The sequence below is a fragment of the Lepidothrix coronata genome, unplaced genomic scaffold (assembly GCF_001604755.1).
Source record: "Lepidothrix coronata isolate B3197 unplaced genomic scaffold, Lepidothrix_coronata-1.0 Scaffold146, whole genome shotgun sequence".
Classification (NCBI taxonomy): Eukaryota; Metazoa; Chordata; class Aves; order Passeriformes; family Pipridae; genus Lepidothrix; species Lepidothrix coronata.
The window spans coordinates 1,997,176-2,021,610 of record NW_016690326.1 but is presented as its reverse complement, the minus strand read 5'-3'; the positions used below and the strand labels follow the sequence as shown (position 1 = coordinate 2,021,610).

General features: G+C 60.7%; 5 protein-coding genes across 6 annotated transcripts; 1 reads left to right on the top strand and 4 right to left on the bottom strand.

Moving 5' to 3' along the window:
- Nucleotides 1–2,929: 2,929 nt before the first annotated feature.
- On the top strand, nt 2,930–4,382 carry NHP2 (NHP2 ribonucleoprotein). Its single transcript, XM_017828124.1, has 4 exons — nt 2,930–3,096; nt 3,252–3,321; nt 3,388–3,493; nt 4,099–4,382. Exons 1-4 carry the CDS (start codon nt 2,949–2,951, stop codon nt 4,222–4,224), a joined length of 450 nt encoding a protein of 149 aa, XP_017683613.1. The 5' UTR covers nt 2,930–2,948; the 3' UTR covers nt 4,225–4,382.
- Nucleotides 4,383–4,624: 242 nt separating this feature from the next.
- On the bottom strand, nt 4,625–9,638 carry N4BP3 (NEDD4 binding protein 3). Of its 2 annotated transcripts, none has more exons than XM_017828098.1 (5): nt 9,550–9,638; nt 7,456–7,899; nt 6,739–7,293; nt 6,277–6,534; nt 4,625–6,059 (listed from the first exon to the last, which is right to left on the bottom strand). In XM_017828098.1, the coding sequence occupies exons 2-5, from the start codon at nt 7,867–7,869 to the stop codon at nt 5,487–5,489; spliced, it is 1,800 nt and encodes a 599-aa protein (XP_017683587.1). In that variant the 5' UTR covers nt 7,870–7,899; nt 9,550–9,638; the 3' UTR covers nt 4,625–5,486. The 2 variants fall into 2 exon arrangements, with proteins under 2 accessions (XP_017683587.1, XP_017683588.1); XM_017828099.1 differs by having other exon boundaries at nt 7,456–7,902; nt 9,550–9,584.
- Nucleotides 9,639–13,654: 4,016 nt separating this feature from the next.
- On the bottom strand, nt 13,655–16,237 carry B4GALT7 (beta-1,4-galactosyltransferase 7). Its single transcript, XM_017828080.1, has 6 exons — nt 16,140–16,237; nt 15,669–16,022; nt 14,938–15,163; nt 14,598–14,681; nt 14,318–14,422; nt 13,655–14,153 (listed from the first exon to the last, which is right to left on the bottom strand). The coding sequence occupies exons 1-6, from the start codon at nt 16,184–16,186 to the stop codon at nt 13,998–14,000; spliced, it is 972 nt and encodes a 323-aa protein (XP_017683569.1). The 5' UTR covers nt 16,187–16,237; the 3' UTR covers nt 13,655–13,997.
- Nucleotides 16,238–16,606: 369 nt separating this feature from the next.
- On the bottom strand, nt 16,607–20,604 carry LMAN2 (lectin, mannose binding 2). The gene is made up of 8 exons (XM_017828229.1): nt 20,055–20,604; nt 19,856–19,974; nt 19,646–19,763; nt 19,361–19,440; nt 18,039–18,200; nt 17,750–17,864; nt 17,225–17,344; nt 16,607–17,109 (listed from the first exon to the last, which is right to left on the bottom strand). Exons 1-8 carry the CDS (start codon nt 20,587–20,589, stop codon nt 16,949–16,951), a joined length of 1,410 nt encoding a protein of 469 aa, XP_017683718.1. The 5' UTR covers nt 20,590–20,604; the 3' UTR covers nt 16,607–16,948.
- A 98-nt stretch (nt 20,605–20,702) lies between these two features.
- Nucleotides 20,703–23,278, bottom strand: LOC108503840 (ADP-ribosylation factor-like protein 3). The gene is made up of 6 exons (XM_017828230.1): nt 23,153–23,278; nt 22,647–22,790; nt 22,434–22,550; nt 22,237–22,287; nt 21,342–21,527; nt 20,703–21,245 (listed from the first exon to the last, which is right to left on the bottom strand). The coding sequence occupies exons 1-6, from the start codon at nt 23,168–23,170 to the stop codon at nt 21,198–21,200; spliced, it is 564 nt and encodes a 187-aa protein (XP_017683719.1). The 5' UTR covers nt 23,171–23,278; the 3' UTR covers nt 20,703–21,197.
- Nucleotides 23,279–24,435: the final 1,157 nt, after the last annotated feature.

Genomic DNA, 24,435 nt, shown 5'->3' with positions numbered 1-24,435 from the left:
ATGTCTACTCCTCTGTGCTCCTCAGGACAAGACTCCAGAGTCACCTGGAGAACCAGCTTTAGGTGAGCAGGATGCACAGGAGATGAGTGCTCAAGCCCAGGACCAAGACAACAGTGGCAGCACCTCTGCAGCCCCTGTGCTGGACTCCACAAGCCCTCCCAACACACACCTGTAAGTAGCTGGTTCTGTCATGCAGGCTCTGTCATCTGGGCTGCCTTTCAAAGGAAAGACATGGGGGGTTGGGATGAGAAACTTCATAAAACCACCTCAGTAAAGTTCTAAACTGCAGAGTAGCACGTGGTTTTCTATCCAGTTTGATCCTGCCCTTCAGCTCAGCTCTTGTTTTTACCGATTGCCCTGCATCTTCCTGCATTCTGGATGTTTACTTGTGTGTTCCCATAGAGGACACTCCCACCATCACACTCCAAGGTTGTGGATGTGGTGGGTGCCAGCAGAATTGCCACCTCCCACTTTGTCTCAAGTGTGATAATCTGGCAATGCCTTCACTCCACAGGGTGCAGCCAAACTGGAATAACCCCCTCCAGCATTTGCTCCTCAAGAAAACACTCCTGACCATCTGGAGGATGATAGCCAGTCACAGGTATGTGGGAGCAGAGGGCTGGATCAACATGTCCTGAACACACTGCCCTGAGTCCCAGCTCCTGTGTCATCATGCCTTGTCCTCTCCTCCCCAGAGGCTGGGCTGTCTCTCCAGGGCTTTGCTTTAGGAACAGTTGTGTGCTGCAGAGCTGGAGAGAACACTGCATATTTATTTCCTCTGCTTAATGTGGCAGAGCCCAAGTGCTGCTTCCTACACAGCTGGCACAGCACTGTCTGTGGCCCTCATGGCAGGCAGGGACAGAGAAGCACTGCTTCATGTCCCAGTGCTGCCTTTGGCACAGAGGCAGGCACAGAACATTCTTTGTCCTTGTCCCTGTAGATACAGCAGCCCATTCCTGAAGCCAGTGTCAGAGAAACAAGCCCCTGGATACAGGGATGTGGTAAAGAGGTGAGTTTGTGGAGGAAATGCTCACTAGTTGATTTCTCTCTGGTTCTTTTCTGTTGTTTTTGGTTTCCAAAGGCCCAGTGGGATGGTTTCCTTCCTCCTTTTCCAGAGTTTGGCTGTCACCAGCATTTCCCACTGATTTCTTTTATTAAAACTCCCTTCTGGGTAATTAGAACATGGAAGCTTGCACTAACTTTGGACCTGGTGGGAATTGTGCCTGCCCTTTGCAGGCATTGCATGGCTTAGCCCGGGCAGAGTCCCTGGGCAGGGGATCAGCAGTCCCTTCTCCTCATGCTGGGATGTGCCTCAGGCAATGCCCCCTCCTCACCCGCTGCATGCGCCCCAGATGTTTCACTCTCAGCACAGAAGTGGGTCATAACAATATTTCCCAGAGAGATTAAGGGCATTTTTCAGAGCTGAATCATGTTCTATTCTGGTCACAGTTGTCCTCTCTGCAGCCATTCATTTTCCCATTCTGTCAAAATAAGGGAAGTAATATTTATTCCCCATCATGTTCCCCTTACCAGCACTGCTATTTTTGCTGGTGGCACCATTCGATTTTAAGGGGGTTTAATAGATACCTATTTTAGTAACTTTTCTTTTTTCACTAAGACCTGGACTGACTCCGTGAAGACTAATTACCTCTTGCCTTCTCTGGAGCTCAGCATCACATTTTTTTCAGAGGTGACTGCTAATGACCTGCCAACTTGGTTGGACAGCAAATGCCGCATTGGCTGAACTTAACTTTTGTCTGACTTGGAAGAAAAGCCTTTCTCACTCTCCCTCTTTGTCCTGAGCAATAAAATTGATTGAAAATAGCTCTGCTTTCAGGGCCACCCTGAAATGAGAATAATCACATTCATGCAGAGCCCGAAGGATGCCTTCCCCTGGGTTGCAATTCAGTTCTCTCTCTCTTTTCTAGACCCATGGATTTAACCAGCATAAAGAGAAGGCTGGCAAAGGGACACATTCAGTCCATGATCCAGTTCCAGTGTGACCTCATGCTCATGTTCCAGAACGCAGTGATGTACAACAGCTCTGACCACCACGTGTTCCACATCGCTGTGGAGATGCAGCGAGAGGTCATGGAGCAGCTGCAGGTTTTGGCTGAAGCCCTCCTGTACTCCAGGGACAGGCTGGAGTGAGGGAGAAGGTAACAAGCCATGCCTGAGGCCACTTTCTTTTTGAGCAGTGCTGTCTCTGTGGCTCAGGATGTGCTGGGCTCGGGGGATGTGCTGCCGTGGCCTTGGGCAGAGTTCGTTATCCCCAGTGGTGGCTGCTGGGTCACTGCGATAAGGATCAAAGTGGTTTCTTGGAGGGGCACCATGTTAAAAGCTTCCTGTTTTCTTTGGGAAAAGTAGCAACGTAGCCCTGCAGGGCGAAAAGTTCGCTGGGATGAAAAACAAGGGAGAAAATGCAGTTTGTGGCCAGGTGGATGAGCTGGGCACAGCCGCGGGGGTGGCTGGCCGCACCCCGGGGCACAGCGGCCCGGAGCGTGCCCGTGGTGGGCTGGGCTCGGGGTGGGCTGAGCGTCACCAGCATCGACCACACCCAGTAAAAGCCCGTGTTGAAACTTGTTCTGGTGCGTCTGACTCGGACTGGAACTGGGATTGGGATTGAGACAGGACTGGGGCTGGAACTCGAATTCGAACCGGGAGTGGGGCCAGGCCTGGGACGGAGATTGAGACTGGGGCCAGCACTGGGACTGGAACTGCGACTGGGATTGGGACTGGAGCCGGGGCTGGAACTGCGATTGGGATCGGAGCCGGCGCTATGGGACGGAGGGCGGGGCCGGGGTGCGGAACCGGTAAGTGGGTGCTTTGCCATTGGCCAGCGCTGCTGTCTGTCAGCGCCAGCGCAGCTGCCAATTGGCTAGCGGGGAGCCGCATGTCCCGCCCCGGCGCGGCGCGTGCCCCGGCAGCGGAAGCGGCCGGCGCGGGCCATGGCGCGGGACAAGCCCGAGGCGGCGGCCGAGGCGGAGGCGGCTCCCGAGCGCTCGTACCGGGAGCAGCTCGACTTCCTCAACCCCATCGCGCAGCCCCTCGCGTCCCGCAAGCTCACGCGGAAGCTTTACAAGTGCATCAGGAAAGGTCTGGCGGCGCCGGGATATGGCGGAGGCGGGGCCGGGCTGAGGCATGGCGATGGCGTGGTGCAGCCCCTCGCTCTGTGGTTCTCTCCAGCCCCTCACTCCCCTCCCTCACTCCGTGGTTCTCTCTCAGCCCCTCACTCCGCGGTTCTCTTGCAGCGGCCAAGCACAAGCAGATTCGCCGCGGTGTGAAGGAGGTGCAGAAGTTCATCAACAAGGGCGAGAAGGGGTAAGTGCAGCTCCGGCCCGCGGCCCCTCTGGTCCAGCCCTGCCACTGACACGGCTCTCCCTGCAGGATCACGGTGCTGGCTGGGGACACGCTGCCCATCGATGTGTACTGCCACATCCCCATCATGTGCGAGGACAGGAGCCTCCCCTACGCTTATGTCCCTTCCAAATCGGTGAGTGCTGTGGGCGAACCAGCCCCTGTGAGGAGTCCAGGCTGTGACTGGAGCCATCCTGGGGAGGTGCAGATGCAGTGACCAGGTAAAGAACCTGGTGCTTGCCACAGAACGGACATGGGGGAGGTGTAGGAGTGTTTCACTATGAGATCACAGAACTGTTTGCCACAATCGATTCCCTCAGCAGCCCTGGGGGATATCAGGGATAAGAGCCCTCTGGGACACAGCCAGGAGAATTTCTCCCTCCTCAGTTGTGAGCTGCGACCAGTACCCTCTTCGTGGGCTGGAAATTGGGAGCGAGGGGAGGTGTCTTTGGAGCTTCAGCCTCATGCAGGCAGCTCTGCAGATCCTGCTCTGGGGAAGAAGCATGGCACATGAGCCAAGTGCCAGCCCCTTGTGCCAGGTGCCAGCCCAGGCCTTTGCTTCCAGCTTCTAGGACACAAGCTGAGAAAAAGGCTCTTGAACCCAGCACAAGTCCAGAGGGCTTTGGGTTGATGGGCTGGCAGAGAGATTCCTTGCATTAGACCAGGGAATGCAGTGAGCTCGTCCTGAGCCTCTCCCCTCAGGAAGAGACCTGGCACCCCACAGTCTCACTGTTCCCACAGGACCTGGGAGCTGCAGCCGGCTCCAAGCGCCCAACCTGCGTCATCATGATCAAGCCCCACGAGGAGTACCAGGAGGCCTACGACGAGTGTCTGGAGGAGGTGTCATCTCTTCCACTGCCACTGTGAAGAGCCGGGGACTGGCTGTGCCCTGCAGGGTCGTGACAGGTCCCTGTGCCCCTGCCCAGGGGCCACATGGCCTTTTTTGGGGACATCACCGAGAGCACTGACTGGGGGGGAAGGGGAGCACTGTGGGGGTGAATAAAGGTGTCTGTGTGTTTGTAGAACATGGTCTTGGTGCTCAGGGCAGGAAGGCTGGAGGGTCCATGGCTGCATTAAACTGCTCCAGGGGCACCACCCCTGGCCCACCATGACTCACCCACCTCAATACCTTGACTGGTTGTACCGCCCACCCTTGCACGGCTGTGCTGGGGCGGGGCCCTGTACTGGGCAGGCCCAGGCCAGCCTGCAGCCCCCCCCACCCACAAAGCCAGAATCCCCCAGACCCCGAGGGAAGCAGAAGCCGGGAGAGAGAAATACAGGTTTATTGCAGGAATGGGGTGTGGGGCTCTGCTGTTACAGACATGGAGCAGGGCTTCTTCCTCCCAGCACCTTGGGGCTCCCCCAGCTCTCCCTCACCCACCGTGGGAGGGGAGACCCCAGCCTCTTCCCCAGCTCACACACATCCCTGCCCACATGTCCTGTTCCCCTCCCCAGTTCCTCCCAGTGCAGCAGGGCACCAGTTCCCATCCCTCCTTGCACAAGGCACTTGCCCCTCTCAGCCCGAGGGAAGCTGCGTCAACTACCTCCACTGCAGAGCAGCCCCACACTGGGGACATGGGAAGCCCCAGCAGAGGTGCTGGCGCAGCTGCCCCATCCCAGCAGTACCAGCACTCATCAGGGTTTCCTCCTCTGCCTTCCCAGTGGCACCAGCAGCTCCATGGCCTTGCTGACAAGGTGGCCACTGCGAGCAGCAGGTGGAACTCCCACAGCAAGGCAGTGGGGTGGTGACAGGGCTCAAGCCCCTCCTCACAAGACATTAAGTTACTGGGTTGCAGGAACAGGGGCAGCAGAGCAGGAGGGACAGGGAATGTTTCACAGGGCGCTTGGTTTCTGCCCCCCATGGCAGAAGGAATCACAGGGCAAATGCTCCTGGAGTCAGAGCACGGGGCACATGCAAGACCCCCACCCTGGCACAGATGGCCCCCTGCTCTCCAGAGACCCCCACCAGAAGGGCCTGAAGCACTGCAAGAAGGAAAAGCTCCCCTGTTGCAATCAGTCCTTCGGCCCAGAGCAGTGCCAAGTGGCCAGTCCTTGTGCACACCCTGAGATCGTCCCGCTGCAGCAGCAAGAGATGTTCCCCCTTCACAGTCCCACTGGCATCCCATCCCTCAGATCTTCGAGGACTCCACCCGCTCGATCCAGGGCGAGTCGGTCCCAACATCCCTGGGCTCCGACCGCAGCTGTCGCAGCTCCCGCTCCAGCGCCTGGCTCCGGTGGTACATCTCCATGTAGCTGGCCTGGAGCTCCCGCTGGTACCGCAGCACCTTCTCCTTCTCCTCCTGCCAGGTTTTCCTCTCCAGCTCAAAGTTCACAGCCTGCAGCTGGCCCTGACGCCGCTCCCGCAGCAGCTCTGCCCACAGCCACTCCACCTGCCGCTCCAGGGGCTCCGCCGTGTCGCTGTGGAGGCCACGGCACTTGGAGTCATCAGTTTCGCAGCCAGGGAAGTCCTGGCACGATGGCATGGGGTCATCACCCAGAGGCATCGAGGTGCTGGGCTCTGGGGGACTCTGGAAGGAGTCTGCCAGCTGTGCCAGTTGGGAGTCCTTGGCCTGGACCTCCGCCTTGGCCTCCCGCAGCTGCGTCTTCAGGCTGAAGATCTCACCCAGCTTCTGAGCCATCTCCTCCTGGGTGTCCCGGAGCTGCTGTTTCAGCAGGGAGATCTCTGCTGCCTTCTGGCACACCTGTAGGGCACAGGCAAGCGGTGAGGAAGGACTGGGGGAATCAGGACCCCAGGGGTGGCAGCACCCCAGATTGTCCTCCTGAGAGACCATGCACATCACACCTGGCTAATCCCCCCCATCCTGTGGCCACCAGTTACACTGGAGCAGGGAACCATTGCACTCATCCTGGCTCCACAGCCAGGAGGGTGGCAACAGGGAAGGAAAGAAGGGGACTCACCTCCCACTTGGTCTCCTCCAGCTTGGGGCTGCCACGCTCTCCCTGGGGCTGCCGGAGCTTGGGCTCCTCACACTGGCACTGCTGCAGGCTCAGCTCCTCCTGCAGCCGCTTCTTCTCTTGCTGTGCCTTGTAGAGCTGCAGCTGCAGCGCCCGCTGCCCGCGCTGCGCCTGCTGCATCACCTGCTGCAGCCGGGCCATGTACATCTGCTTCAGGTCCTCCAGCTCGTCCAGCCACAGCCGCTGCTTGTCCTCAAACACCTGCCAGCACAGGTGGACAGTGGTCAGAGTCCAAAGCCCCAGGGAGGGATCCCAGAAGGTCCCGTGATGTTGGGTCCTCCTGTGCTTGGGCATTCCCAGCCTATCACCCACCACAGCAGCTCCTTTTACCCAGACATCACTGTCCCACAGCCCTGCCCAGGGCACCCAGCACTGCCCCAGCCCCACCCCAGCCCCACAGCTCACCTGTGTGAAGGGGTCTTCAGTCTCGCTGAGACTCCTCTTGAGCTGCCGCAGCTCCCCTCCTGTCTCCTGCAGCCGATCCTCCAGCTGCTTCACCGCGTCCTCCAGCGAGTAGGAGAACTCATAGGGTGGCGGGGGCTCGCCGGGGCTCTGCAGCCGGCTCAGCGTGGCCATGCTTTTGCAGGACAGGGGCACCTTCTCAGGGGCCAGCGGGTCCCTGGGGCTCCGGGAGACCCTGTCCAAGGAGCCTCCAATGTGGTTGATGTGGCCCATGGAGGCGCTGAACTGGCTCTGGGCAGGTTTGAGGCGGGAGCCGTATGATGGGAAGCTCTGGATGGAGTTGTGACTGGAGTCGGAGGCCTCATCCAGGCTGATGGCGTGGAGCAGGTGGGTGCGGAGCGGGCCGTGCTGTGGGGCTGCTGTGCTGCTCTGTGACAGCAGCGTGTGCAGGCTCCCGTTGCTCTTGGACAACTTCTGCCCCTTGGACGAGGACAGGCCCTGCATGGAGACCAGCCCCTTCCCAGCCACCGCCTTGAAGGCCGAGGGCCTGATACGGCACTGAAAAACAAGAGCAGAGTCAGCATAAGCCCAACAGCCCCCACAGCCAGGGGGTTCAAATCCCCACATCCCATTCAGGGGGGCATGGACTGTTCTGCTCCACCCCATCCTCTCATAGACCAGGACTTATTCCAGAATCCTGCACGGTGCCCACAGCCTCACCTTGTCAAAGCGGCCCCGCTCTGGCAGGGAGCTCTTGGAGAAGTCAGCCCCACGGTGATGCTCCCGGGAGCAGCGCTCCGGGGATCGGTTCTCGCGGTCACTCTCGTAGTCCCTCTTGTAGCAGGCACCTGACGTCTGGTGCTTCCGCTCCGACCGCATCTCCTTCTTGGCCCCGTGCAGGTACCCGAAGAGCTCCCGCTGGCTCGGCCCCTTCCGCAACAAGCCATCGGGCTGCCGAAGCCCCCGTGAGCCCCCCAGCGGGGCCCGCAGCTCCAGAGGGGACAGATCCTGCTTCTCCACTAGGCTGCCCACGCTGCCCATGCTGCCAACAACGCCGACAGGCTCCGAGGAGAGGTAGGTGCTGAGGACACGGGTGTCGGGCTCACAGGTCACAGGACCCTGTGCTGCTGCCATGGAGAATTAGAGAAAAGCCCAGTACCAGCACTGCTGGGGGAGAGACAGAGTCAGTGACACCAGGCAATCAGGACCGTGAAACCCCCGGCACCCCCCTTCCTAGACAGCCCCAAGGACACACCTGGGCTCCTGGCACTGGGACAGACCCACCATCTCCCATGCAGCTCCCTGGGGGAGCCGAGCGAAGGGGTGCCAGGGCACAGCACACACCAAGGCGGGGGCTGCCTGCTGCTGCCCCCCCAACGGTGCAGCGCCTCCCTCCCACACCCAGCCCCACCTCCCGCCCGCGGCCGGGGCTGCCACCAGAACAGGCACCTGCCGCCCAGCCAGGCGGGCGAGTTTGGGAGCCGGCAGCACCTGCCCGGGCCTGGCGCCAGCCCCAGCCCCGCAGCACCCACCCGCCCTGCCAGGACCTCTGGGTCCGGACACCCTCTGGAGAACTCCCCAGAACGCCCCTGGGGATGTCCATCAGCTTGCCCTCCCCAGGGTGTGCAGGTGACAGGCACCTCTCCACCACCACGGGGATGCTTCCCTCACGGCATGGGCTCCTGCACCTCACAGGGCAAGCTGCACACGGATCCGCTCCATCCACAGGCATTTCCACTCCAGCACCAGGCAGGGATGAGGCAGCCACAGCCCAGCAGCTGTGTGCGTGCTGGGGACCCCGTGGCCGGACATGGCGTGAGGGCGGTGGGAAGGGGCAGGATGCTGACGGGACAATGCAGCTTCCTGCACAGGTGGCCGGGGGAGGAAGGATGAGAGGATGTCTTCGGCCTTGGCTCTGGCTCCCCAGCACTAGGGAGAGGGATAATGTCCTCACACCAGTGCAGGGGACACAGCAAGCGTGGCAGGGGCGAGGCAGAGCCCCCAGCACGGCTTCCAGCCTTGCCGAGGGCTCCAGGGCCGGGTTACACCCAGGAAGCTGCCCTGGTTCTCAGCACCACGCGCCGCGTAAACAAACACCCGGCTTTTAATTGCTGCCACGCACAAACCTGTCTGACAGCTCCCGGCCTGCGCTGTCACCTCCCTCTGCGAGCCCAGCACCTGCTCCGGGCATCGGCACCCCACGAAGGGCACCAGATCCTCTGGAAGGATCTGGCATGCCTGCGGTGCCACGGGGCGTGCACAGGGATGGGGGACATGGATGTTCCCATGGTGGTGCAGCAGGGGAGTGGATGCTCATGCAGCCCCCGGCATTGGGGAGCAGCTTGGCCGAGCCCCGCAGCGGCTCCTCCCGGCACAGGCGGCCGAGGAAGTAGGTCAGGTTGTGGGAGCTTTGGGAAACGCCGGGGGAACCCGAAGGTGTCCTGCCTGCGGCAGGGAGGGGATCACCCTCCAGGCGGCAAAACACCGGTCCGGCCAGCCTGGCTCCTTCGGGATCTGTTCCCAACCCTGGCCGTGCCCGGGCAAGATACGGCCACAAATCCTCTCCCCTTCCCACTCCACGCGGGAGGGCACGGCGGGGCTGAGCGGAGGCGCAGGGGGTGCTGCGGGGAGGCGAGCGCGGGTTCCCGCACAGCCCCCCCTGCGCCTCCCGCAGCCCCGCCGGAATTTCCGGCACGGGCAAGGCGGAGGGGGCGGTCGGTCCCCGGGGCCGAGCCCGGGACAAAGCCCCGCACGCCGGAGCACACCGGGGAAGGGGGATGGGGCGCCCCGGGAGCCCCCCGGCCCCGCACTCACCATGCCGGCGGCGCTGCGGTCCCGCACGGCTCCGCTCCGCGCTCCTTCCCTCGCCGCGTTTGAACGCGCCCCTCGGCCGCGGCCGCGCGGGGCGGCGGGCGGGGCCGGCACCGGCAAATCGCGGCGCGGGGGCGGTGGGACGGGAGGGGCGGGAAGGAGGAGGAGGAGGAGGAAGGAGGAAGGAGGGGGGCGGCCCGGCCGTGCCCACCAGCGGGGCGGGGCAGGGCGGGCTGGCTGCGTGCGGCGCCGAGAGCTCCTTGCGCAAACCCCCCCCCCCACCACGAAAGCGCGGGGAGATCCCCGCAAACCCCCCCGACCTACAGCTCCGGGCTCAGCAGCGGCGCCCAGTCGGCCCCCGGTGGCCCTCACCGTAGCGCGGGGCTAGTGTCCCGGAGTATGGCCCGGCGAGGGTGGAGAGAAATATTTTGCTTCGTACCTGTAGAGTGGAGAGGGGCCTCAGCACCGTGGGACAATCCCTGCACCCTCCTCCTGCAGGACAACCCCGTGCCTCCCCCTCACAGCACCCACGGGTGGGCAGGAGCCCCACAAAGCCCCAGGGGACACGGTGTGTACCCCCACCTGCCCCAGCGCCTGGCCTGGCGCCAGCGAGACGCGACACGCTCCATCCCTGTGGACACGCTCCATCCCTGTGAATCAGCGCTGCCACGGCCTGGCCCGGAGCCGGTTTTGTCACTTGCCGCTCACTGCAGTGTGGCAGCCGCAGGGAGCGGGGATCCCGCCACGGGCTGGACCTGGTCACCGGCGTCCTGGCCTCCTCGTGGAGCAGGACACCTGCGGCAGCCCTGCTCCGTCCCCACGGCGCGGTGCCCGTCTGTCCCCAGGGAGGGATCGCACCCGCACCGTCCCCAGCCTGGGGGACGCACGCACCCGGCACTCTCGCACTCCGGGGCCCCGCTCGCTGCCAGCTCCCCCCCTTCTCCCCCCGCACACCCGAGTCCTCAAGCTGTGCTGCCAGTGCTCTCCCACACACACACACACCGTCCCTGGTCCCTGCTCGCCGGGCTCACATGCTGGCAGTGTCCTCGGTGCGCTGCCAAGGCACGCTCCGCTCCCTCCGGCCCCCTGTTACCCACCGCACGCCGGAGCGGCAGCACATGTGTCCTCTGAATAGGGGGGCCCTTCCCAACATTGCCATTTCCCACCCTGCTGGCACCAGGAATGTGTCTGCAATGCCCTAACGCTCTGTCTGGAGTTCAGCCATGAACAGGGCCCCACCGGCAGCCCACAGGGACAGGCATCATCCCACGGGGCTTGGACCGGGCAGGTTCCAGTGATGCCAGGCTGACTGCAACGGGTGCTGGTCACAGCCACACCCCTCCTTCCCGTCTGCCCCGTTTCCTGCTCCACCGTGCCCCGAGCTCGTCTCCCTGGGATAGCAGTTCCCACACTGCCCGGGACACTCCATGCCCCCTTCTCTAGGCAGAAATGCTCCTGCCTCCCATCAGTATTTCCCCAGTCTCCACTCTCTGCCCACTTTACCCCCCAATCCTCTCCACCATGATACTAAAGCAATTTCACATTTTTTACCAGCAAACAGCTCCAGAACCATCCAGTTTAGAACAACCCAGCAGTAAAAGCCTTTGATTGCTGTGCCTGCAGCAGCCCCCACACAGCCTCACTGGCAGCAATTGGGACCTCAGAAGGGGGTTCGCAGAGGGGCAGGGCTGGGACTCCAGGGACCCTCTCTGCCCCTGAGCATTTTGATGCTCTCCTCAGGGTTGCTGAGAGCCTGAGAACGCTGGGAGGCCTCTTGCTCAGCTCTGCAGGATTCCTAGGACAGCAGGCAGAGTGTTATCCATCTGCAGGAAGGCAACAGGGAAAAAATTCATCCCTTCCCACTGGGCTATTGCTGATATCGAAGTGCGTGGGGGGAGCGGAGCTGAGCGACCTCCGAGTCACATTCAGGGCTATAAAAGGAAGTCGGGTCTCCGGCATGGCGCCTCTTCCACAAAAGCAACTGGAGGGTGAGGGGGCTGCGAGCAGAGCTGAGAAATAGCTGCCAGGCAGCGGGAGAGGAGCCTGTAGCGCTGAGCAAAGTGTGAGGTGCACATATGCTCTGTTTCTGCACAGCTACGTCTCCATGAAACCTGCCCGAAATTGTGTCATCTATTTTGAACGGTGTAGAGAAATACTTTGATCTGCCTCTGCCAGCCCTGGCTGTGGTTCAGGCACCAGGAAGTGGCTGGAATACAGGTGGCCAATCCCAAAACCCGCACCATGGAGACACAGGAGTGGGGCTGCTAGGCTGACATCTCCCTCTGGCTGCCCACAGCGAGGGACATGAGTGGTCCTGGGAACACCTCTAGAGGAGTCCACTGGGTGTCCAAGCTAACCAGCAATCTTCATGCCAGCTATCAGTGTTGCTTTGGGGCCACTGGGCTGGAGAGGCCAATGGGAACTCCTGGGCAGCACATCCTCACACCTCAAGGCTGGGCCTGCCCCTTCCATGATGCAAAGCAGCACAGCCTCATCCTCACCACCCTGCACAGCCACCACGACCCCTGCCTTGGAGACAGCCCCCCTCACACTCCATCTGAGGGCACCAGACTCCTCTCCCAGCTCCAGAGCAGCACAGAGAGCAGATGGCACCAGATCTCTCCAGACACCCCATTCCTACATGGTACACGACCCCCTCACTTGGCTCTGATGCTTCTGCCTCCCTCATCCCAGCACTCCTCCCCAGAGCTGCTCATCTTCCCAGGATGGCAACAGCTTCTGTCTGGGAATGCAAAGAGACCACTTTGGGAAGTGCCAGGCAGGGGACGAGGACAGAACGGGCCAGGAAATGTGGAGGGCCTGGTGCCAGTGCTGGTGACGGGGCTGAACAGAGGGGGTACTGGCTGTTCGATGGAGTTTACCCAGCTTGAGGAGGCAACAGTACCCAAAACATGTGCCAAAACCCCAGAGTCAGCTTGGTGCAGGCCTACACATGGCACCATCTGTGAGGCAGCCTGAGCACCCTCCACTCTGAAGTGGCACAGCTCCATCCACACAGCAGCCCAAGGCCATGGCCAGGACAGGCTGGTGATGGAGGAGAGGAGCCCAGTGTTGGCAGGGGTCTCCCTTGAGAGTCATCAGGCATTTGCCACCTTCAGCAGATGAGGGTGAGTGGCAGCATCCCAGAGGTCACAGTGCCAGTTCACTCCCAGCATGAGCAGGCATGGACCAGGTGCTGTTCCACAGCCACTGCTCCCACCTGGGTCTCAACAGCTGGGTCCTGAGGGTCCCTCCTGCCCAGCTCTACACAACCCAGTTCTCAGAAGAAGCTGCTGGTGTGGCTGATTTCTACTAAACCTTAACAACCGGCAGCCCCCAGCATCCCTTCTCACCCACTGGGACCTTCCCAACTTCCCCACCCAGGTCCTTGTCCTGCCATGACATGGGAGAAACTGTCCTGGCAGTGAGACAGTGCCAGGTGGCTGGAGTGAGCAGGTGGGAGCTGCAGCCTGGTTCTCCCCCAGACTTGCCCTTCCCTCATCAAACCCCCCTGTTCCCACCTTCAACAGGAACACCCCAGCCTCTGCCTTGCCCACAGCAGCTCTTGTTACTCTCAGCTCAGGTGAGTTAGGGTTGACTGTCCCAATTCCCACACTTCGCCCACACCATTCCCCCAGTTCCACCAGCACTGCAGTGAGCCTGGCAGCCAGTCCTTCCCAGGACAGGGAATGCAGGACTAGAGCAGATCCCAGTTCCCCTCAGCACTTCTGGGGAGACATCCAGTTCTCCAACCCCCTCAGATAGGCTGAGGCAGCATATTCCACAGAGGGCAGACAAGGAGAGGAGCAGCTCAAGCCAGAACTCTTCTCCTTACTACAAAGAGAGGTCCTGGCCTACAACTGCTGACATCCAGCAGGGCTGTGGATCCTGGGGCTCAGGGCACAGCTTAACCACAACCACTTCCTGCAGTGGAGTGACCACAGCCCAGCCCTGGGGGTACCTGGCAGCTGGAACAGGCACCATCTCAGAGCCCATTTCAGACTGGCTTGGCCTCCGAACCAGAGCAGCGCCCAGCCTGTCACACAGAGCACCCCCAGGGCCAAAACAGTGAAGCCAGGAAGGTAAAGAAAGCAGGAAAACAGAGTGGTACAGCACAACCCAGGGCATTCACAACTCACAACTGCCCTGACAGGTCTTTATTGTCCTCTGAGCTGAGTGGCAGCTCAGGCATGTCCAGCACAGGAAAACCTCCTCCTGTGCCTGCCCTGGGAGGCAGCACCAGCACCAGCAGCAACACCACTGAGTCCCACTCTCAGCCTCTTCTGTTGGTCCCAGCAAAACCCAGTTCTCAGCCTCGTCTGTTCCTCCATGTCTCACCAGCACTGCCATACTCATCCGCTGCCAAAATCTTGCCTACTCCAAGCAGCTCTATGGTAACCTCGGAGTCTTGGCACCAGCACAGCGCACACGACTGACACACGGGGACGGGCTCAGCCAAACATGCACCAGGGGGTCTCATTTGTGTCACAGTCCAGCAAGATATTAAGGACGGTGCAAGGGGCTCCTGCCACGCTCAGATCAGTCCGTGATTCGATTCGGTACCTCACGTTGTTCAAACCTCCCTCCCGATCCACCTTAAACTGCTCCTGGGGAAGAGAAGGACTGTTCAGCCCACATTGGAAGTGGGAAACACCCAGTGCCTGGGGAGGGAGCAGAGAGCTGGCAGGGGAGGACATGAGCAATGAGGGCTCAGATCATGCGGTGATCACAATCCAAGCCTCCCGTGGTTCCCCTTGACCACAGCTCTCACCTGCTTCTGTGCAGCAATGCGCTTCTGGTCTCTCTTCCTCCAGGCTGGGTCATGCAGGTGCTGGAAAGTCTCGTATCCAGTTGTGATTCCAGAAGGACGACGAACCTGGGAGAAGAGGAAAGTTTCTGTAGAGCCACTGGAAAACTCCTGCACCTGCTGCTGGAGGAGGGAGTGCAGGGCTGCCTTCCTCAGGCCCCAAACTGGGTAGCCACAGCAGGGACGAGGCAAAGAGACAAGAAAAAGGGCAATTCCAACCCAGGAGGGCACGGAGACCCCTTACCTGGAGACCAGCTCTTTTGATACGTCGATAAAACTCGTCGTCCTCCCGTCCCCAGCCCCAGAAGCGGTTGGACATGCCATTGCACTGGAACAAGAACAGCACCGGCCAAGGTCCAGCACAGCTCCACGGCCTCAGAGGAGCAGACACCAGCAGCACAAGCCCTGAACACCAGCGCAGCCTCCCCTCTCCTGCCCCTACCACCAGGTCAGACCACAGGCTCTGTCCTAAACCATTTTGACTCCTTTCCCTGCTTCCCAAGCATGTAGCACAAAACTCTTCACCATGATAATGTTGTAGCCCCTGCCCCAAAGCATCCAGAACAACCCGCCCATGCGCTCACCAACTCGTAGTGCTGCTTGGTGAGCAGCAGGATGCCACCCACGTAGGTCGTGTAGTGGTAGAGCGGGTGCAGCTCTGGGGATGCCACATGGAAGGGCCCTGTCTCCGGGAAGCTGTAGTCCAGGTGCTCGTTGAGGGGCAGGAGATCGACATCATGCATCGCGATGTAGTCGGTGTCGTTGCCACTCTCCAGGAAGCCCACGTTGATCAGGGACGCCCTGTTAAACCTGCCACGGGATCGAGGGGTCTCAGTGCCACACACAGCAGCCACTGTCCCTTCACATCCCTCTGTCACGCTCCTCAATGCTCAATGTCAACCAGTCCCCAAATAGGGACACACAAACACAACACTCCTTGTCCTGAAACTGCACCCCTGCTTCTCCATGCAGAGCGAGCTGGGGACAAGCAATAGTGTTTCCAAACACCCCATAGTCTTTTTTGAATTTCAGAGTCCCCAGATGTTTGCTGCTGCAGACCTGTGACATGGGGGGAGAAAGCTAAAATACCCAGAGGGTAGAGGGTTCTGTGATTCTTGCTAAGGAAAAGGGAAGCAAAACACCTTCGTCTCTCTCTGAGCTCTAGAATGAGCAACTTTGAGCAGAGCATCCCACTCTGCCCACGATGTCCCGCTGCCCTGGTACTCTGCTTCTCCACAAGACCCTCCCAGAGCTCATGGCAGGGACAGAGCTTCAGGAAGGGCCCCTCGTCCCTAGGCACAGGGAGAGACGATACCTGAAATGATCCACTTGGTTGAGGATGAAGATGTGGTGACGGATCTTCTTCTTGCTGAGGAAGCGGTGCATGTAGGGCACGAAGGCCAGGAGCTCCTCGAAACGCTCTCGGAAGGGCACCAGCAGCGCCAGCCGGTGCGGGCCCCACGACGGCTCGTCCCGGGCGGGCTGGAGCGGGGCGGGGGGCGGGCAGGGCTGGCGGGGAGTCCCCCGGTCCTGCCCGCCGGGCACCGGCCCCTCGCCCGAGCAGCTGAGCTGGAGCCAGAGCAGCGAAGCGAAGCCCAGGAGCAGCGCCAGGAGGAACAGCGGGAAGGCGGAGAGACGGCCGGGGAAGAGCCGCGGGAGCGGCGGGGACCTGGGGCACGGCGCGGGGTCAGCGGGCGGCGGGACCCCCATCCCCAGATCCCCCCAGCCCCCGCCCCGCCGGACCCCCCGGTGCCACCCCCGTCCCCCCGTGCCCCGCCGGGCTCACCCGCCGCCGCGCAGCCGGAGCGCGTCCCTGCGGCGGGCCGGGCCCATGGCGCCCGCCCGGCCCCGCCGCCCCGGGGACACGCTGGCGGCGCCCGCCGCTCCCCCCCGACCTCCCGGAAACACGGACACGCTTCCCTTCCGCCGGCGGGGCGGGACGGGGGCGGGACCGACCGCCGAGGACATCCCCCCGCCTCCTCCAGCACCGCCCGCCACCATCGGGGCTCCTCTCCTCCGGGGACATCCCCTCTTCCATGCCGTGCCCCCCCGAAGATTCCAGAGAACAGACTCTTCCCTTCCAGTTCCTTCGGGACCCTTCCAAAATTGCCTTCCCACCCAGCTGGGACCCCCCCTGCCGGAAAAAACACCCCCCTCACTCCCAGCTCTTTCAGCTCCCCCCGGCGTTTCCCATCCCATCCTCTCTCCATGTAGAACCCCCCTTCTCCCCCCTCAGACAGAGACAGAGCCGCAGGTGGTGTCAGTCCTTTAATGCCCCACTCACAGCCCCCTCCCCACAGACCCTCACCTCATGTTCACACCTGCCCCAGGCAGCACAGCAGGTCCCAGCTGGGAGGGGAAGCACTGGAAAAAACTGGGGAGCAACCTCCAGGCTCCCACACCACAGCTCTGGGGGTCCAGAGGGCATCACCCCCCCTTGGTCCGATCTGCTGGAGGCCAAGGGCCAGGCGGGGGTTACAGCCAAACTTACAGACAGGTAAGAAAATACTTCTGGTATTTCTCAGAAACAGCGTTTAGAAACCACAGTTTTTACAGCTCCCCATAGAAAAGATGGGTTTGGGCACAGGTGTTCCTTTAGTAGAAACGCTTGTTCCGCTCCTGGCGCTTCTGGAAGACCACGGCTCCCACCACAGCACAGATGATGATGCCCAGCAGTGCACAGAGCAGGAGCAGGAACACCTTCCAGCCCGTCAGGGGCCCACTCCGGAAATTTCCTGTTGGGTCATCCACATTGTCTGTAAGAGCGAAAACAGAGATGGTCCCAACCTTGGCTCCCACAGAGTCTCGCAGGGTGTCACAGCCCCAACATTCCAATCCCCCATGGAAGGTCTTTGAAGCCTATGGACTCACCTTTGGGGGACTTAAGGAGGCTGACCCTTGGCTCGATCTTGGTCCAGTCAACCGTCTCATCTTCTACAGGGTGCTCCACCATGAGCTGGAACAGCTTCATCGAGATAATGTCGTGATTGTCTGTGGAACAGCCAGCAAATGCTGTTAGAAACTCTCAGAGATGTCCAGGCACTCAGAGCACCCCTTGGACCCTGCTCTGCCAGGTCCAGTCTCCTTCCCTCTCAAGCCACCCTCATTCCCAGGTATCAAACTGCAAGCCCAAGATGTTCCTTGGCTCTCAAGTGCCCCCTCCCCCGGCCACAGGTTCCTGCTAAAGATGGTTGCAAGAGCCCAGTGAACAATTCAGGGAAAGGAAGCCATGGAAGCTATCCAGTGCATCCACAGTGTTACAGTCACAGAATCACAGAATAGTTGGGGTTGGAAAGGACCACTGGAGACCATCTAGTCCAACCCTTCTCCCAAGGCAGGATCACCTAGTCCAAGCTCCAACCACCAAATGCTCCCCTGAGCAAAGCTCCCTCTTACCAGACAGATCTCCAGTGCCAGCAGAAGCACCAAAGAAGTATCCAGTTGGCAGCTGCACTCCTGCAATGTCGATGCAGTTCTTCCATTCATTCTTGTCTTCCACATCAGTCATCACCTGCAAGACCAGGGCAGGGTCACACCAGGAATGCTCACCGCTATCCTGCAGCTCTTTCAGAGCTGGAGGTGCTTGAGGGGCAGGCAGCTGAGCCTGGAAAACCACCTCCAGGCCACATACTGCTCCAGCAGCCCCCACCCCACTGAACGTGCACGACCCCCCACAGGTGCTCACCGTGAGCCGGCCCCGGGAGTACCGGATCGCCAGGAAGGTGTCGTGGTTCTGGTTGCGCAGGTCAGCGGAACACCCGGCCAGCTCCGTCCAGCGCCCGTCCTTGCTGTGGTCGTACGTCAGGGACCCATTGTTGACCATGGCCGAGATGTAGGGGAACACCCGCTGCAGACGGACACACAGCAGCTGCTGGGGGGCTGCACTGCCAGGGCTACCACGCCCTCAGGGAGAGCAGGGTGGGAGCACAGCGAGTATGTAGCACAGGACCATGGAGTCAAGGCTGCTTCTCCACACAAAGCTGCTTCTAAGCTGAGCCAGTGCTTGTTCTGCCTAAAGCCAAGTCACCACTTCTGATCTTCACATCACGACCCCCATTCTGTGATTCTGTGAATAAGCCCACCCTGCACCACGTGGCCAAGGCAGAGACGGCCCCAAGCTTGCAGAGTGGCTGGATAAAAATCACAGAATCATTTTGGTTGGAAAAGACCTCTGAGAACATCAGGTCCAACCTGTGACCCATCACCACCCTGTCAACCAGAGCAGAGCACCGAGTGCCATGTCCAGTCCTCCCTTGAACACAAGAAGTGTAATAGCAGAGCACAAGACCCAGAACAGGCAGAAACCCCACATAAGGAGCAAAACCACACACAGGGCTTTGTTGTCAGTAGATTTTATACACCAGGAGAGGCCAACTGGAGATAGAAATTCACCTCCCATGAGCATCAAGGCAACAGGGAGATGGGTCACTTCCAGGTGCTTTATGACTGAAGCATCACATTTTTTGGTGATACAGACCTCAAAGCACAGTTTTGTTTTCTGACTGTGCCATCATGAGATCAACAAACACAGAGCAGGACAGAAGAAAAGGACCCCTGCCCCCATGGGACTGATCTGTACTGTGACCACAGGGAATTCTGGAGCAAAGAGCCAGCCTAGGAGTTTCTTTCAGAGACACCCAGGTTGCAAAGAGAAAATAAGACCAGAAACATCATGGAATGAGCAACAAAAGCGCAGAGCTCAGGAAATGACACTCAGGATGAATATTAACAGGTGGTACTTGGTTTACACCAGCCCTGTGCCCACTCTCATGTGTGGAAGGAAATGCCTGGGAAACAGCTGTGTAGCCAACAGCAGCACAAGAAGGAGCAAGGACCTTCTTATCTCCATAAATGCACATACAAACTCTTCCCTTTATCAGCTCCTACGACAGGAAGAGCAGACCATGCTCAAGCAAGGGAAGACTTTTCCTTGGACTGGGTGTGAAGCTCTTGGAGAAGGAAGGAAATGGCCTCCTGGGCACTGCACAGGCTCCCTGGACCACTCACCTCAGTGGCTTCATCGTTGGGATACGTGTCAAGGAAAATAGCCAGTCCATGAAACTTGTCCTTGCTGCCAAAGACAGGACCTGGAACAGGACAGAACATTGGAGACAGAAGGCTCTGTGTCAGGATTTATGCTCAGACTTCTGAGCTGTACGAGCTGTTCGCTGCCAGGCAGGTGGTGAGGGCACCTGCTCCCACACTGGACACACCAGACAGAGGGAGCCTGGGGGGCCTCCCTGCCCAGCTGCCTTCTGGGACAGGGTACGTGTGCTGCTGACCCGCACTGACCTGGCACCAGCCGATCCTGCGTGTACCACAGCGCCAGCCCATCCCCGTGCAGGTTCTTCTTGCCGGCTCCGTGGATCTTGAAGTGGACGTGGAGCTCCCAGTCCTTGAGGAAGCAGGGCTGTGGAAGAGACCCCAGCGGCGTCAGGGCGAGACCCAGGAGAGGCAGCGGGGCCGCCACGGACCCCCGCCCGTCTCCCCCCGGGCTCTCACCACGCGGTTCCAGATGGAGCCCTCTCGACTGCGCTCGTCGGGCGTCAGGCGGACGTACTGGCTGGTGACCATGGTGCTGCCCTGGAAGTCCCACAGCGGCATCGCGGCAGAGCCCGCGCCTGCAAAGGGGCGAACAGAGCGCGGATCAGCCCCGGTCACTCTCGGGGCGCGCGGCGCGTCCGCCTGGCCCCGCGCTCACCCTGATATGGCTTCATGAGCGAGTGTTCCCGCTTCAGGTGCTCGCTGTTGCCGTCCGTGAGCTCGGCGGGCGCCGGGCGCGGCCCGACCAACGCCAACAGCAGCGCGACCACGGCCACCAACCCGCCCGCACCCGCCGCCATTCTCCGCTTCCGCCTTCCGGCGCCCCGCCCTGGCCCCGCCCCGCAACAGCGGTAGCCAATCAGAAATCCACACACAGCCGCGGTCCCGCCTCTGGAGGTGAGCGACACCTCTACCCGCGTATGGTAGGGAGGGGAGGCGGGGCCAGAGGGAGTGAGAAGCCCCCGCTGCGCTTCGGGAGGCGGAGTCTGAGTATCCTCCTTGCGCGTGCGCAGCTGTTCTGGTGGCATGCCGGGAGGTGTAGTTCGCCCGCCCTCCCCAGGGCCGCTCACGTGCGTGCCTCGTGCCGCTCGCGGGACACGTGACCCGCCCCGACGGGACCCAGGAACGGGAACGTCCCCGGCGATGATCCCGCGGGACTCGCTGGACAGCGGGGTGCGCTGTCCCGGCGCCATGGCAAGGGACTGACCGAGGCAGCGTGGAGGTCACAGCAGCTTTATTGAGGGCCGCAGGGCCACCCCCCAACCCATCGCAGAGGTTCTCACCCCATTCCTCCGCCCCGTGGTGGTCAGGAGGCGGAATCTCCCATCCCTCTCGATGGGCAGCAAGGCGGTGGCAGCCCTGGTTTGGGCGTCCCAAGGGCTCTGGCAGAGCAGCCTCTCAGCGGCACACAGGGAGTGGCTGCAGCCAGGGCTGGCACCAGGCAAGGAGAGCCCTCCGTTGGTGACTGCCCAGCCACATCTTCGCTGTCTTCATGCTTGCCCCAGATCCTGGGCAGGTTCTTGTGCTAGAGGTGTGCGAGCCCTTGACACAGTGGGACATGTGCTTCCTCCAACAGCACAGGGGCTGCAGGAGGGTCAAGGGGTACAAGGAGCCCATGGAAGCCCAGGAGGCAGGGAGAGGGGAAGCCAACTGGTTAGTGGAAGACTAGGTGGGAAAATCATCTGAGCATGGCAGTCTGAGGCTCAGGGCCCAGCAGAGCCTTGGGGGGAGCCGAGGGACCAAGGGGGTTGGCCGTGGTGTTGGGACCTGCAGCTCAGTCCCGTCTGGCACTTCACAGCTCTCACTTCTTTCTGTTCATGATCTGGCTGGAAATCCAGTTCATCCCATCCTGGAGGGAAAAGAGATTGTGAGCACAGCCCCAGGAGCATGGCAGGCCCTTGGGTCCTCTCCCACCTCTGCAGAGCCTGCAGGCCCCCATCTCTACCTGCACTCCTTCCCCAGACAGGGCTGAGCAGGCCTGGATCTGCCACTCCCGGTCCCGGTAGGTGTGGAGGTTCAGCCCTTCTGCGATTTCATCTGCAGGGGCCGCGGTCACCAGGTCCTGCTTGTTGGCAAACACCAGCAGCGGGACCCCCGTGAGGGACTCCTCCTCCGTGAGCTCTGCCAGCTCCTGCCAAGAGAGAACCTTCTCCCAGGGCTGCTGCCCTCACCAGAGCTGCCCAGGGTGGGCTGGATACCTCAGCTCCCAAACCACCTCATCCCCTCTCTCTTATTGTAGATAAAGTACCTGTGAGGTCTTGACATTGCAAAGGAGAGACATGCCCCCCTGAAGCTCCATAGGCCCAGGGTTCTCTGAGGGCTGAAGTATTCCCAGCACTGAGAGCCCGGGTAAAGGGCAGCTGCAGGAGGCTGCTGCCAGTCCCGTGCTGTCTGGCACACCCACAAGGCCGTCTGGTGCTGGAACAGCCAAGGCTGGCACTCAAGAGTCTCACCTTCCCCTCTCAGAGCTTTATTCCCAGGGTTTGTAACTGAAATTGCTACTCCCTGACCTGGTGCTGGGGAGTTGGGATCAGGGCTGGCACCTGAGGGGTCACTCTCACCTGGGGCAGAGTCACCCTTGTGCCAGATACCCCTCGGGCAGCACACCAGGCTTGAAGGGGAGCTGCTGGGCACGAATCTGCCATAGAGGGGGTGCCTCTGCCTGCTGGGACTGATCTTGAGCCCTTCCCACAGAGCTCTGGGCACAGCATGGCCCCCACTGCAGCACTGCCCTACGGTTGAAAGCAGCCTCTCTGCCAGCTCCAGCCCTCAAAGAGCTGGTGCCAGACAGATCTCTGAGCGCCAGGACCCCACAGCCAACCCCACTGGATCCTTCATACCTGCCCTGTCTCCTCGAAACGCTTCTGGTCGGCACTGTCAATGACATAAATCTGCCGTGGGGACAAAAGGGACAGTCAGGGGCTCCTTCTTGCCCGGCTGCACAGCCCTTCTGTGGGGCCCACACACCACTGCTGGTGGCCCCACACAGAGGGCACATCTCTCCATGCACAGGGCTGTGGGGGACTGCCCCACTCACCAGCAGGTCTGTGCTGCCCAGATACTTCTTCCAGTATGGGCGGATGGAGCGCTGCCCCCCGATATCCCAGACATTCAGCTTCAAACCATGTGAGTGGACACTCTTTATGTTGAAACCCTGAGCAAAGACACAAACTCCGGCATCACCCAAGGGACAGCTGGGACCTGCACTCCTTCCTCCCCCCCACTGGCCGTGGGCCCCAGCAGCACCTACCTGAGTGGGGGTGATGGTGCTGACCTCCTCGGATGCCAGGCGCTTCAGCAGCGTCGTCTTCCCCGCGTTGTCCAGCCCCAGCAGGACAATGCGGAGCTCCTGCTCCGGTGAACCCTTCAGCTTCTGGATGACGGAGAGCAGCCCCTGGGGGCACAGGGAGATGCTGGAGGAGTCCTGTGGGGTGCCAGGTGGCTGCAGAGCTCCCTTGTTTTGGAGGGAGAGAACTGGGTGCCCTGTTGGCTATGGGTACCCTGTGTCTGTGGCCTGAGCTCTGCTTCCAAGGTGTCCAGGCTTGGGGTGGCCCCCCATGGCAGATCCACAGAGCCTCAATTCCTCCCCTTCCAGGTATGCTGTCCCTGCCCCAGCACCTCTGGCAGCTCCTGAGTGTGCTGGGGGAATGTGCTCAGGGGAGAGCCCTGCTCTGCCAGCCCGCCCAGCACTGAAACTGAGAGTTGGTGCTGCTCACCCACCCTGGAGCAGGTGGGATGTCACCGGACCCCACTTACCTTCTGCACATCACCCATGGTCCAGGAGTCTCTGTGGCCCACAGCACGCCTGGGGAGCTGCCGGGGGCCTGTCCCCGGGGCCCGCCGGCGGCTGCGTGACTGGCACGCTCCCCATCCCCGGGGGAGGAAGAGGATTATGGGCTCCAGAATTAGCTGCTGTTCCTCCATTTACCCACAGCATTAAATAATGCCCTCAGCAAATCCCCCAGCCAGCTGTCGCCCCGCCGTCACCTACCCCCGGGATAAACCAGGTCCCCCCGGGCTGGGGCACTGGGGCACAGGGCATCCCTCTCCCCATGAGGCCAGGCTCCCACCCCAGGAGGATGCTGTGCCCAGGCACCACAGGTATGGCTGTGCCCTGGGGCACAGGGCTGACACAGCCTCCCACCAGCACCCACAAGCTGCCCCCTCAGAGGGTGGCAGGAGGAAATGCTGAGGCTGGAGCTGCCTGAGGCCACATCACCCACTGCTGCCCGAGGGAAACCACCAGGCCCTGGAGCAGGTCAAGGGCTGAGCTGTTGGCAGCTCGAGGTCGGGGATGGCGCAGGACAGGGGTCCAGAGGGACCTTCCCCTGCAGCCCACCCCAGCCCAGGTGGAGTGAAGGGCTTGTGCATTCTCCATTTGCATTAAATACATTAATTGAGCAATGTCTTTGATTCCTGCACGCTGCAGTTTGGTCCTTCAGATCAGGTTTCCTAGCAGAGAGGTTATCCTTGCGGTGAGGACCGTGAGTCACGCACTCTTGGAGAGACATTTTTATTTATAACTCCTGTTGCAAAGCCAAGCCAGACAACACAGCCACACTCCAACAAAGGAAGGGGAGCAGCAGAATCACCCCCCATTCCAATGCCGCTCTATGCAGTGGTGGGGGATAGAGGGGAGCCTTAGGGGCTACCCTCCACTCCCCCCTGCCCGGAGACCTTGCCAGGGCTGTGGCTGCTCATGTCACTCCACTTTTGTTCCTGCTCACAGTGGGAATGCTTCATTTTTTCCTGCATAGATCTGCACCCAGTTTAATGTTAGGGTTCTGCTTTTGATAGGTTAATCACCCACCTTACGTCCCAGTTATTAGCATTTCCCTGAGCGGGTTGCCATGGTGCCCTGCGGTTTATCCTGTGCCGTTAGTTACTGAGATTTCCTAACAAATATCCTAAAATATCCTCCGCTGGTTTGTGGTTGCTGATCAACATGGAACCCTGGCCTTAGGAGATGGGCAAAACTGCTTAGGCATCAGTTTGATGACTCCAAGCTGCACGTCCACCGCTCCTCTCTGCCAGGTTCT